A 12,482-nucleotide genomic window follows, 5' to 3' on the forward strand; every position below is an offset into this window, starting at 1 on the left:
ACACATGCAACATCTAGAACAAAGGCTGTGGTGTGGTTGAGTTCACAAGCGCAGCTTCTAGCCTTATGCAGGTGAACAGGAGGCAGGCACATGTACCCACCCCACCACCAGATTCAAGGTTGTTTTTCTCAGGACAAAGACATAGCTGCATGGCAACGAGACGGTCTCGCGTTCCTGCATTGATTGGCAGTGAGTGTATATTGGACTTGTGGCACTCTACAGCTGTCGCTTGTGGTACGTACATATGGCGGTGTTTGGGGGAGGCTGGGAGCTGGTGGAGTTAAAGGTCATCAATGTTTTGAACTGCAGAGTAGGATAGTTATATTGCCTGTGTGCAGACTTGAATCCAAGATGGTAGTAACTATACTAGATAGACTATGAACGTGATCAATTGATGAGGGGTGATTGTCGACGGTTGACGTTTGATTGATTAAAGGATTGATGGACAAGTCAATGATTCAAGGTCGGGAACCCTCCCCCACATGCAGCTCATGGTTGGATCGAGCTCGTCGCCGCTAAAGGACCGCCACCAAGCGTGTGCTCGGCTTGCTGATGAATTGTGGTGGAAGTATGTGAGTGGTGTGCGGAGAGAGAGTGGGAAGGCGTTTCTCGTGGGACTCGCTGGCCCTGACCGTTGTTGTCGTCTCCGTCAGAGCTGCTGCGACTGCTGTGCTGTTGCTTGCTTGCTTGCTTGCTTGCTCGCCTGGCCTTGATCTTTCCCAACCCCGGCATCATCCCACTCACGTCATTCTGCGGCGGCCATACATGCACCGCGATTTGGGTTTGTGTGCTGTCCAGGGGAAAAGGGAACGGCGTGACTGCTCACTGCGCTGGTGCTGGTTCTGCTGGCGCGACACGACTGCGACCTGGACTGGAGCGGTGGAAACGGCCGGAGGGGATTTGTCCATGCAGTAGTCGCGTAGACCGCTCCATCATCCATCGAATTCGATCGAGGTGCTGCCCGCGCACTGCACCTCCCACACCCACGAGACAACTACCCGAGCCCAGCGCTGGCAGCCGAACCGCCGCCGCCGCCGACGCTTGCTCGACGTGACGTTAAATCACGCATCGTCCGCCATGAACAACGGCGGCGAGAGTCTGAAGAAGCAAGCAATCGACAAGGCCAAGAGCATCGCTAGTGGAGCTGTGCCCGGGTCCAACTCGAATGGCAAGAAGAGGAGAAAGCAGGATCTGAAGCCCATTGTGAGCATAGCCCAACGCCCTGCACAGGCGCGAGAATACTGTCTGACGCGAGTGCTTTGCTATAGATTACCACGGAGCAACAGCAGCAGCAGCAGGCGGGAAACCCGTACAGGTACGTATCTCCATGACCGCGACACCCAGCACCGCACCAGCCCCAGCACCACCACCGCCGCCGCCCGCTCGCACAGCGCCCGAGTGCGGTGCACGTGGAGTGAGTGAAGAGTAGCAGTGAGGGACGAGGTGAAGCGGCCGCCTCCGCCGTCACGGTGAATGTGTCGAGCCTGCGACACTGCGACACTGCGCACGCAAGCTGGCTGGGCTTTCGCAACGCTGCTTGAATCAGACTCGCCCATTAGACTTCGATCCGAGACTTCGCCGCTGCTGCCGCCGCCGCCGCCGCCACGCTCTCACTGCCTCGCACTCACCACCACCACCCCTCCCCCGGACATTCCCAATCACTTGCCCACCTCTACCGCCGCACTACTACCATTTCTTGCGCGCGCTGCGGCCATGCCTCTCGTGCCCCGTGCAGCATGCTGACTCCAGATCCGCGCAGTGCCAACAGCAACCAGTCGCCCCTCAATCACAGCAAGGCCACCTACGGCCACGACCTTCACCAATCACCCTCCGAATCCGAGTCCTCTGGCGACGAGGGCACCGAAAACACGGCGGACGAGGAGGACTCCGAGGACTACTGCAAGGGTGGTTACCACCCTGTGCAAGTAGGCGAGCAATACAAGGATGGAAAGTACACAATAGTGCGCAAGCTTGGCTGGGGCCACTTCTCCACCGTCTGGCTATCCAAGGACAACACAACCGGCAAGCACGTCGCCCTCAAGGTCGTTCGCTCCGCCGCGCACTACACAGAAACCGCCTTGGATGAGATCAAGCTCCTTAACAAGGTGGTTGAGGCCAACAAGGAACATCCGGGCCGGAAGCATGTGGTCAGTCTGCTGGACTCGTTCAACCACAAGGGACCTCACGGCATGCACGTGTGCATGGTGTTTGAAGTGCTTGGAGAGAACCTGCTCGGCTTGATCAAGCGATGGAACCACCGCGGCATCCCCATGCCCCTCGTCAAGCAAATCACCAAGCAGGTCTTACTTGGCCTCGACTACTTGCACCGCGAATGCGGCATCATCCACACTGACCTCAAACCCGAAAACGTCCTCATCGAGATTGGTGATGTCGAGCAAATCGTCAAGACCTACGTCAAGGAAGACAATGCCAAAAAGGAAAAGGACGACCACCGCAACGGCCGCCGACGAAGACGAACCCTCATCACCGGCAGCCAACCTCTCCCCAGTCCCCTCAACGCCAGCTTTTCACAGAGCGATCTGACCAACTTCCCGGGTAGCACGCAGAGCTTGAACAAGATCATGAGCGAGAGCAAAGGTAATTCGCCCATCAAAGGGGCGTCGCCGACGTCCAAGGATGGTGCTGAGATGAGTGGTGGTATAGGCTCTGCTTCATCACAACAAACGTCCCCTCCCAAGTCAATGCTCGAGAGTCTGGGCATCAAGCCCGACGACAGCTCCCCGAAAGAACAGGACCCGCACAAGGAGCGGGAAAAGACGGCGTATGTTTTGACCACCACCCAACTTTCGACAACTGCCGGTATAACTGACGTTAGTCGCAGTGACATCCTCGCGAACAATGTGTCCAACATGGACCTCGACAAATCCCACCCGCCGAAGCCGAAAGAGACGGATCCAATCGATGGCATTGATATCATATCGGTCAAGATTGCAGATCTGGGAAATGCGTGTTGGGTGGGACATCACTTCACAAACGACATCCAGACTAGGCAATACCGCTCGCCTGAGGTCATCTTGGGCGCGAAGTGGGGAGCCAGCACCGACGTGTGGAGTATGGCCTGCATGGTGAGACATCAGACGTGCCCTTTCTACGTCTCACATACTGACTTTGACGACAGGTCTTCGAGCTCATCACAGGTGACTATCTGTTCGATCCGCAATCGGGCACCAAGTACGGCAAGGACGACGACCACATCGCGCAGATTATCGAGCTGCTCGGCCCATTCCCTGATGAGTTGCGCATCTCGGGCAAGTGGTCGCAAGAGATCTTCAACCGCAAAGGTGAACTGCGCAACATTCATCGACTACGACATTGGGCACTGCCTAGTGTTTTGGAGGAAAAGTACCATTTCACGGCCGAGGAGAGCAATAAGATTGCGGCGTTCTTGGAGCCTATGTTGAAGCTCCTACCAGTCAATCGAGCCAACGCAGGCGGCATGGCCAACCATGCGTTCTTGACAGATACCAAGGGCATGGATTGGGTCAAGCTTGATGTGAAGGCCGAGAGCAAAGGAGCTGGCATAGCGGGATGGGCGACAGAAGTCAAGAAGGTGCGGTAGCCAGCTGCTGTGGTGGAAATGGGAAGACGCCAGGAATCTAGCGAGACGCTGGCGAAAGATGATCCGCCCTTGCTCTGCATGGGCTTCCTCAGAGCCCGTTGTTGATGACGAAGTCCAACGACGCCCGTTTATTACACGCACGACCTTCACGAGCCTTTGATTTCTTGCATTCTCGGCCTGACTATCGGGGCCGGGACTTATTTGAAACTGCTGTGTGGAAAGAGAGGAGTATGGGCATGATTCCGAGTTTTGGTGACGAAGAGCTTCGCGAGATGTCTATATGGCTACAGCACACACAACCGTTCACTCCTTCACGCCTTGTTACTCTTGCACTTCACACACACACAAAAGTCGTTCGCTAGAGGAACTGGAGGAACGTTTGGGGTTCAAGCATGGCATGTGGGCGTTTGGGGACTGTACTGAAGTGATTGGAATTGTGCTAGTGAAGTGATGCAGCTCGCTTCCAATTGATAAAATGACTGTCTTCACATACATGTTCTGATGAGAAGTGTTTGAAGCCTCCCATCCCAATCATCGTTGCTCTGTGAAACGTGCGGTACAATTCAAAGGCGTTGACCTGACCCATGGATCAAGTATTCGCCCGCCTAATGTTCCATCAAAGTAATGAACAGGGATGGCCAGCAGATTTCAGGGTCTCGGAGGTTTCGAAGCCGACCAAGGCAAGTAACCTTCCCAACTCCATCATCGCTTGACACCACCTCACCTCCTGCGCCTCTCTCTGCTCTACCCTCCACGCCACCGACGACCACCACCCCCCTTCTTGGAACCCGCACTTTCTTTCGAGCGAAAGCGTCTGTCTCAGCTGCGACGCTCTCTGTCTGCTTTTTCTTTCACCTTCTCGCCCCTCCCCCACACCGAGCCTCGGCGAGACGTTTACCACCAGGCTCCATCGTCACAACACGCGAGACGGGACAAAGGACGTTCGGATCTGCGAGACCCGTGACTGCCGCATCCCCAACCCATACGACTTTGCGGCGCCTGTAGCTTCGTGCGCAATACGCCGGACAGGCTAGGAGGCTGCTATCATGGCAGGCACGAGGAATTACGACTTTCTGGTATGTATACCGCTTTCATTTGCCTGAGGCGGAGGGAAGATGATCCGGCGGGAAGATTGCACAGGATACATTGGCTCCGATCATCACATGTGGGAGTCAGAGGGCATAAATGACCGGCATACTGACTTGACCCTCACAGATCAAACTGCTCCTTATCGGCGACTCAGGCGTAGGCAAGTCTTGCTGCCTGCTGCGCTTCAGCGAAGACTCCTTCACACCGTCCTTCATCACCACCATCGGCATCGACTTCAAGATCAGGACGATTGAGCTCGACGGCAAGCGGGTAAAGCTGCAGATATGGGATACCGCAGGACAGGAGCGCTTCAGGACCATCACCACCGCATACTACAGAGGTGCCATGGGCATTCTACTGGTCTATGATGTGACGGATAAGAGAAGTTTCGATAGTACGTTCACGCCTGTCTCGATAATAGAGTGGACAGAAGTGGCGGTGTGGTAGAGGACAGACTTGCTGACTCGTGCTCGTGCTATGCAGACATCCGAACATGGTTCTCCAATGTCGAACAACACGCCACTGAAGGCGTCAACAAAATCCTCATCGGCAACAAATGCGACTGGGAAGAGAAGCGCGCAGTCAAGACCGAGGACGGTCAGGCGCTAGCAGACGAGCTCGGGATCCCCTTCATGGAAGTTTCCGCCAAGAGCAACATCAACGTCGAGAAGGCCTTTTACAACCTCGCCGGCGACATCAAGAAGCGCATCGTCGACACCCAACAACCCCAGCAACAACAGCAGCAGTCTGGCGTGCAAGTGGGCGGCGGCGCAGGTGGTGTAGGCGGTGGACTGGGCAAGAACTGCTGCTGAGCGGGTCCTGCAGCGAAGACGAAAAGGCCGACGGGACACAAACGGCAGGCAGCGTTTTAGAATGGAGCGTCTGGAGAGCGGGATCGATCTTGTGTGCAAGAATGATAAGGAAGCCTCTCGTATTATTCGGTTTCTCTTGGCACGTGTGAAAGATCGACGCCGCGTGGGATAGAGACAGCGACTGTGACTTGAGAGCAAGAAGAGACTACATGTGGCGTTTTACAGGCGCCTAAATTTTGTCGTTTTTCCTTAGATACTAGTACCCAAAGGCACCGGCTCCGAAACGAAGGCATCTATCTGTACAGGTATTCTGGAGGGCTTTACATCGTTATCATCACTGTATGAGCGAATGCCCCTTTCTGTGGAGTTTGTGTTCTAGGTAAGTACTTGAAAAATAAGAGATGCTTTGCATGAAAGAACATGTGAGGGTGCAAGGTCTCTTCCCCTATTCTCCCATACCAACTTCCAGATCTGGCATGACATTCAAACTCCTGCTTCCCCCTAATAGCCAGCCCTTGAGGTAGTAACAATACCTCGAGAAACTTGACTTCTGTCGCCTCATTTCTCTTGGTAGACCTCAAAGACATTCACATACTCGAAAAACGACGCCTTGAACCTGCGCGGCAAAGCCGGATCGCTGAAATTGACGTACTGCATGCCGAAGGTCACGGAGTAGCCTTGGGCCCACTGTGAAAAGACATCTCATCAGCAGCGGCACAGCAAACTCCTGACGACCAGGGGGGAAAAGCCAGGAGGGGCTGAGGTGAAAGGAAAAACGGGGGAGGTGAGGAAAGGAAAGGATAGATACGATACCTCATAATTATCCACAAAACTCCACGCCAACGTCCCCACCACCCTCACGCCCTCACTCATCGCCGCCAGCACGCCCTCCATATAACTCCGATAATACGCGGAGCGCACGGGGTCGTAGAGGATATCTTGTAGGAGGGTTTTGCGGGACTCGAAGGGTTCCGCGAAGCCGAATTCGGTTATGGCGATGCCACCGCGGGGTTTCCAGGTCGATTGCATGTAGTGGAGGAAGGACGGGAGGTAGGGGGTTGCGGTGTGCAGCCAGGCTTTGGAGGGGGAGTGTTAGTTTTGATTTTGGGGGTTTCGGGTTGTAAGGGGAGAGGGACGTACGGGAGCCGGGGTCGGCGGCGGGGCCGATGAGCCAGGAGCCTGAGGTGGGGGCGTAGGTGTAGGATGTGTTGGCGCTGGAGGTGTGGTCAGTAAGAGGGAGCTATGGGGTGAGTGAATGGTCATGGGAACGTACCAAGTCGGATACAGAGGATTTGATGGGTTCTGCACACACGCCTCGATCCCCTCCTCAGGCGCAAAGTAGAACTGCGCCGTATACGCATCATGCGCATAGATATCCGCACTCCCATTAATCATCCCCTTCTCCTCGTCCGAGAACTCCGGCAAGAACCCCCTCACGAAAGCCTTCAAACTGACCGGATAATCCCCCGTCAAAAACACCGGATCGGAGAACCACCCCTCATTGAAATCCCAGGCGCGCTGCACGGCCTCCGCGTCGGCGCTCGAGTTCGTCAGCGGGATCTTGTAGCCGCCGTTGTGTTTGAGGGCGATGGTCGAGTTGGCGCCGAGGAGGGCCTTGCCCAGGTGGTAGGCCTGGGCGTGCGCGAGGAGCACGTGGTGCCCGCACCAGTACCGTTGGTGCAGGTTGGGGATTGTGAAGTTGGGGAAGTGTTGGGTGGGGAGAGGGTAGAAACCGCAGAAGACGATCGGCTCGTTGACGGTGAACCAGTGGCTGGGGAGGGGAGGGGTTAGTTGGTGTTTGAGGGGAGGGTGAGGGGCTTTTTTCGTACGAGACACGATCACCGAAGGCGGTGTAGGCTATGCGGGCGTAGGCGACGAAGTCGGCGACGATGGAGGGCGAGAGCCAGCCGCCGTAGGTGTCTTGGAGGTAGAGCGGGAGGTCCCAGTGGTAGAGGGTGATCTGGTTGTAGAGTCAGGTCTGTAGGCCGCTTGCGTTAAAATGAATGAGACTCACCATAGGAGTAACCCCATACTCAATGCACGTATCGATCAAGTCATTATAGTGGTCGATCGCCAGTTGATTGACAGGTCCTTTACCGAATGGTAGGATCCTTGACCAGCTCAGACTGAAGCTGTAGACTTTGACGCCCAGAGCGGCGATCCGCGCGATGTCTTGCTTGTAGAGGTAGTAGTTGTTGTCTGCGACGTCAGAGGTGTAGTTGTTGACGACGTAGTTGGGGACGTGGGGGAGTTTGTCCCAGATTGAGGGGCCTGCGTCAATGTTAATAGACTACAGTCAGATGGGATGAGTCGGTCAGGCGCAGAATAAGAGTAGCCAAGAAGGAGCAAGATCCTGCTCTTCCCCCTTTATCTCCAAAGAACTTAAATTAATCAACTCACCTCTCCCCTCAGCCTTCACACCCCCCTCAATCTGCTGCGCCGCCCCAGCAACACCCCACCAAAAGTCCTTCGGAAACGACCAACTCTCATTCTTAGGCGTCTGGAAAACCTGCTGGCCCGTCGGGAACGGCGCATAATACAACGGCGGAGGTGGGATCAATTCTGTCGAGGGAATCGGCGTGGGTGAGACGGTCGTCGTGGTTGCGGCTTCTTGCACGGGGCCAATGCGGAGGTTCCAGTAGTCTTCGACGTTGATGGCGAGGGTCGTGGCGAGGAGGGTTGGGTTGGGGATTTGGGTGCCATTTGCGGCGGTTAGGGAGGGGGCGATGGATTCGGTGAAGGTTTGGGCTGTTGTTAGGGTTGCTAGGAGGGGGAGGAGGAGTTTGGTGGGGGGCATTGTAGCGATGGGATATTTCTAATGGACAAAGACGAGAGAGTCAGAGAATACAATCTTGACAACTTTGGAGAATAGGCAGCGTGTAGAGGAAAGAAAAAGTAAACCTCTCCCTCGCTTGCACACAGCAACAGCGGGGTCTTCGCAGAGACATGGAGTGAGGCCTAGACGATCCTGCATGGTCAGTCAGTCTGCACGCAACAAGTCTAGTCAAGGCCTCGTTCAGGTCTATGTATTGCAGCTGATGATGAAATGCCAGGTCAGGTGGCTGCAGGACATGGAGCTTGGATCCCCCGCACATGCAGTGTCTCCTCTCCCAGGAACAATGACCACCGAGAGCTCGAAGATGTTTAGCCGGTAGGGAGCTGCAAAAAATGATTATAATGAAGAAGTCGACGATAGCCTAGTTCTCGCGTTAGCTGGCTGAATGTGCTGGGAATGTGCAAGTACTGAGGGGATTTCGATGGCCTGGATAGCGTTAATTTTCCATTCATTCCGTCCCAACTTTTGTGTCTATGTTTTTACATGTTACTAGCTTTTATCTCTATGAAGAGCTTCCGCCACGACCGCCGACCTTGTTCAGAGCCTCGACTTGCTCTTTGCTGAGACTGATCGCAGGTAGTGGCGTTCCTTGCTGAATCGGTTCCTGCATAAATCTTCTATCAATCAAGAACTTCAGGTATGCCCCGATTGCCTCCTTGGTGACAGTCGAAGGGGCCGGCTTCGCGGTTGGCTGCTTGTCCATTTGCACGGCGCGCTCTGCGTTGGTAATATCCAGATTGGGTGCTTTTGTAGCAGCTGGCAGGTCACCAGTGACCATGTGGTAGAGACCAAGGAGGGCGAGCTCGTCTTTGCCAGCTTCGACGTATTGCTCGACTTTGTGCTTCCAGGTCTCGTATGGTTCGAGTGGAACGTCGTAGCCGTATTCTTCCAGAATGCCCAAATACTCGTTGAACGTGAGTCGTGGTCGGGCATCGACGTGGGAGACGGTGTTGCTCTCACCATACACTGACACAGCGGTCACTACTCTGGCAACTCGAGTGACGGGAACCATGTTGATCGTATTCTTCACGTCAGGACTCGCTCCAACCTGTACACAACCCTTGAGCATACGCACAAGGAAGTCATCTGTGTTGCTGACACCGTTTTCAGGATCACCCAAGACGTATCCTGGGCGGACGATGGTGGCATTGAGACCGCGACTGCATGCAGCTCGGATGACTTGCTCGGAGACCCACTTGGTCTGGCCATATCCCGTCCCAAGACCTTGTCGGCTGCCTTCGAGATTGTCAGATTCAAACACAGGCTGTCCTGCATCTGACTGCTGGATGTAATGCTCGGTGTCGAGTGCGCTGGTAGAGCTGATGAACGAAAGGCGTTTGGGCTTGCCAGTCGCGCAGAGCTTGATTGCTTCGATGGTACTGGAGACGTTGGCTGCCTTCAAGTTTTCATATGGCATGAGCCAATGAACTCGTGCGCCGTTGTGAATGATCATGTCGTAGTCGTCGGCGACTTTCTGGTAGTCGGCGTCGTTCAGCCCAAGACGTGGTTTCTCAAGATCCCCAACCACAACTTCGAGAATGCCTTCGGTCGCCCACCATTCCTGCCAAAGGCCGTACGCAGTACAAGTCTGTCGTATCCTCTCCAACCCAGCCGCAGCAGATGGTGCTCGGACATGGGCCAGGACGTGGTTAGGTGGAGATCGCAGGAAGAGATCGTGCAGCAAGTACGCTCCCAAGAATCCAGTGGCGCCAGTAAGGAGCACATTCACTCCAACATCCAGTGAGCGGGTGAGCTCGCTGTTGAACGACTTTGGCAGGAGCTCTATCTGCTTGGGCAAATCGTTGGAGTAGTGCTCAGTTTGTTGCTCATCAGCCTCATCAGCAGCATCAAGACGGAGGCCGACTGGATCGAGTGACCGATCAATGTACTTTGCAACGGTCTTCAGTGTTGGCTGTCCACCTGCCATGACTGACATTGGGATGTTCGCGCCTTGCCACTTGCGGTTGATCTTGGGTACGATCTGTACGGTCATGATACTGTCTCCGCCAAGGTCATAAAAGCTGGCATCCCGCGGTAGTGTTTCGGATGTGTGGTTTCGTGTCTTGAGATGAGAAGCCCAAATCTCAGCCAAAGCATTCTCGGTCTCTGTGCGAGATTCAAGGTCTGCGGCCCTCGGCAATGCACTCAACAATTCAGCTGCCTCAGGGAATGGCAGAGCGCGCTTGTCGACTTTTCCATTCGGTGTGAGTGGTAATCGAAGCATCGGAATGAAGAGCGTAGGTACGGCATAGGTGGGCACCTTCTTCTTCAGCAGCTCTCGTGCGTCAGAAGTCAGGAGCTCGAAGATCTTCATGCGTTCCGCTACGCCATGGGTCTCTTTGGCAGATGTCCTGCGTCGTGGGACGCCACTGGGTTGAAGAAGGCCGTTGGATGATTGGCGCTGTGCTTTCTCCTCTTGCTGAGAATACCACTCTCTCCACTTCTGCATATCTGGCACATAGTAAGATACGAGGATCTGTTCTTCATTGTGATCACGCTTGACCAAAGTCACGTTCTCGCGGATGAGTGGATGCTGGCTCAAGTGAGTGTCGATTTCGCCGAGCTCGATTCGGAAGCCGCGAATCTTGACTTGATCATCGGCACGGCCGACACATTCGACGTTGCCGTCTGGCATGTATCTGCCAAGATCTCCAGACCGGTACATGCGGTCTCGTGGTCCTTTGAACTGTTCCCTCCAGGCCTCTTTTGTGCCAGCCGCAGCCACTCGCTTGTTGTCTTCGTAGACCCATTTCTGGTTGTCCACGAACCAGTTCCACTTAAACTTATCAGCATTCTTCTCTGGATCGCCAAGGTATCCCTCTGCCAGTCCACCAGCTCGGACATAGATTTCACCAATTTCTCCAACTTCACACTGCCTTTGGACGTTCTCTCTATCCACGACCAGAAGCTGCACGTCGATCATGCCCATGCCAGCGGGGATTACGTCGCCCATTTTGTCAAGGTAGCCGGCGTCCTCATTGAGAGACGGGATTTCGTAATAGCTAACAGCTCGCTGGGTCTCAGTGGTGCCGTACATATTCTTGATCCTGCAGTTCGGGGCAAGTTGTTGTAACCGTCGACAATCACGCTTCAACAGAACGTCTCCAACGAAGAAAGCTGCGTGGAGACTCTCGACTTTAGGTTCTGTACTTCCAAGCAGAATTTGACCCATGGCTGGGGTGAGATGTGTGACGGAGATGGCATTGTCACTGGCCCACTTCGCCAGTCTGTCGAACGTGATGTCCTCGGCCGGAGGCACAATGAGGCTGGCGCCAAGGAAAAGAGGAGTGAAGATGTCTCTTTGAATGGGGTCGTGGGCTATGCCGCTCAGCATGGAAAAGCGCTCCTTGTCAGTCAGGTTGAATCGCTCTGACATCCAGGGGAAGTAGTAGGCCAAAGAAAAGTGACGCCCTTGCACACCCTTTGGTCGACCTTCGGATCCTGATGTGAATGATAGAGTGGGTACGCTGTCCGGTCCTACCAAAACGCCTGGCAAGTTCTCCTTCTTGGCGACTTCAGGTTCAAGGCAGTCTGCCCCTCCGCTCAAAGAGCCTCCAAGGACAGAGCCATCGTCTTGCAACTTCAGTGCTGGTACCTCGGTCCGCAACTGGAGCTTCTCGTTGATGAACGCTCTGACCGTCTCGTGCAATGGCCCAGCGTCTCTGATGGCTTTGTCGATGTTAATCAACGCTCGTGGTTGAGCGACCTCCAGGTAGATGATCTGACGGTCTGGAGGGTAAGCTGGGTCGATCACGCTGAATGTAGCGCCAGCCTTCAGAACACCCATGACGGCAACGACAAGATCCACGCCACGGTGGGCGTAGACCATGACGACTTCGCCACGTTGGATGCCATTGCTGACCAGGTGGTGAGCAACAATGTTCGACGACTCGTTGATGGACTTGTAGGTAAATTCGCGTTTTGGAGAGGTCGAAGACGCCGTTTCGACTACGCAAGAGCGATCGGGATGCTTCCCTGCGCTGGCTGCAAATATTTCATGGATGGCTCCTCGATAATTCGACCAATGGAGATCAGACGTGGGATCTGGTCGCACATCCTTCGTATCCAGCGCCATTGTATATGTTTGCTAGACTGGAGTAAATCGAGGGAATTTTGAGCTGTATCACAGCAATGGAGTCATTGGCAGCGGTGGACCAGACGGCCA

At 54.8% G+C, this 12,482-nt stretch overlaps 4 protein-coding genes across 4 annotated transcripts; 2 read left to right on the forward strand and 2 right to left on the reverse strand.

Moving 5' to 3' along the window:
• Window positions 1-1,077: 1,077 nt before the first annotated feature.
• Window positions 1,078-3,580, forward strand: M409DRAFT_67061 (uncharacterized protein; the record flags this gene model as incomplete). Its single annotated transcript, XM_033817235.1, has 5 exons — window positions 1,078-1,203; window positions 1,287-1,315; window positions 1,760-2,782; window positions 2,843-3,086; window positions 3,140-3,580. 5 exons carry the CDS (start codon window positions 1,078-1,080, stop codon window positions 3,578-3,580), a joined length of 1,863 nt encoding a protein of 620 aa, XP_033666576.1.
• Window positions 3,581-4,626: 1,046 nt separating this feature from the next.
• Window positions 4,627-5,481, forward strand: M409DRAFT_67062 (uncharacterized protein; the record flags this gene model as incomplete). Its single annotated transcript, XM_033817236.1, has 3 exons — window positions 4,627-4,656; window positions 4,796-5,063; window positions 5,153-5,481. 3 exons carry the CDS (start codon window positions 4,627-4,629, stop codon window positions 5,479-5,481), a joined length of 627 nt encoding a protein of 208 aa, XP_033666577.1.
• A 558-nt stretch (window positions 5,482-6,039) lies between these two features.
• M409DRAFT_23979 (glycoside hydrolase family 1 protein) lies at window positions 6,040-8,278 on the reverse strand (the record flags this gene model as incomplete). Its single annotated transcript, XM_033807034.1, has 7 exons — window positions 6,040-6,168; window positions 6,295-6,557; window positions 6,622-6,695; window positions 6,755-7,252; window positions 7,311-7,441; window positions 7,496-7,752; window positions 7,882-8,278. The coding sequence occupies 7 exons, from the start codon at window positions 8,276-8,278 to the stop codon at window positions 6,040-6,042; spliced, it is 1,749 nt and encodes a 582-aa protein (XP_033666578.1).
• Window positions 8,279-8,819: 541 nt separating this feature from the next.
• Window positions 8,820-12,392, reverse strand: M409DRAFT_67064 (uncharacterized protein; the record flags this gene model as incomplete). The annotated part of the gene is made up of 1 exon (XM_033817237.1): window positions 8,820-12,392. The coding sequence occupies one exon, from the start codon at window positions 12,390-12,392 to the stop codon at window positions 8,820-8,822; it is 3,573 nt and encodes a 1,190-aa protein (XP_033666579.1).
• Between the last annotated feature and the right edge of the window lie 90 nt (window positions 12,393-12,482).

The sequence above is a fragment of the Zasmidium cellare genome (genome assembly GCF_010093935.1).
Source record: "Zasmidium cellare ATCC 36951 unplaced genomic scaffold M409scaffold_21, whole genome shotgun sequence".
Taxonomy (NCBI): Eukaryota; Fungi; Ascomycota; class Dothideomycetes; order Mycosphaerellales; family Mycosphaerellaceae; genus Zasmidium; species Zasmidium cellare.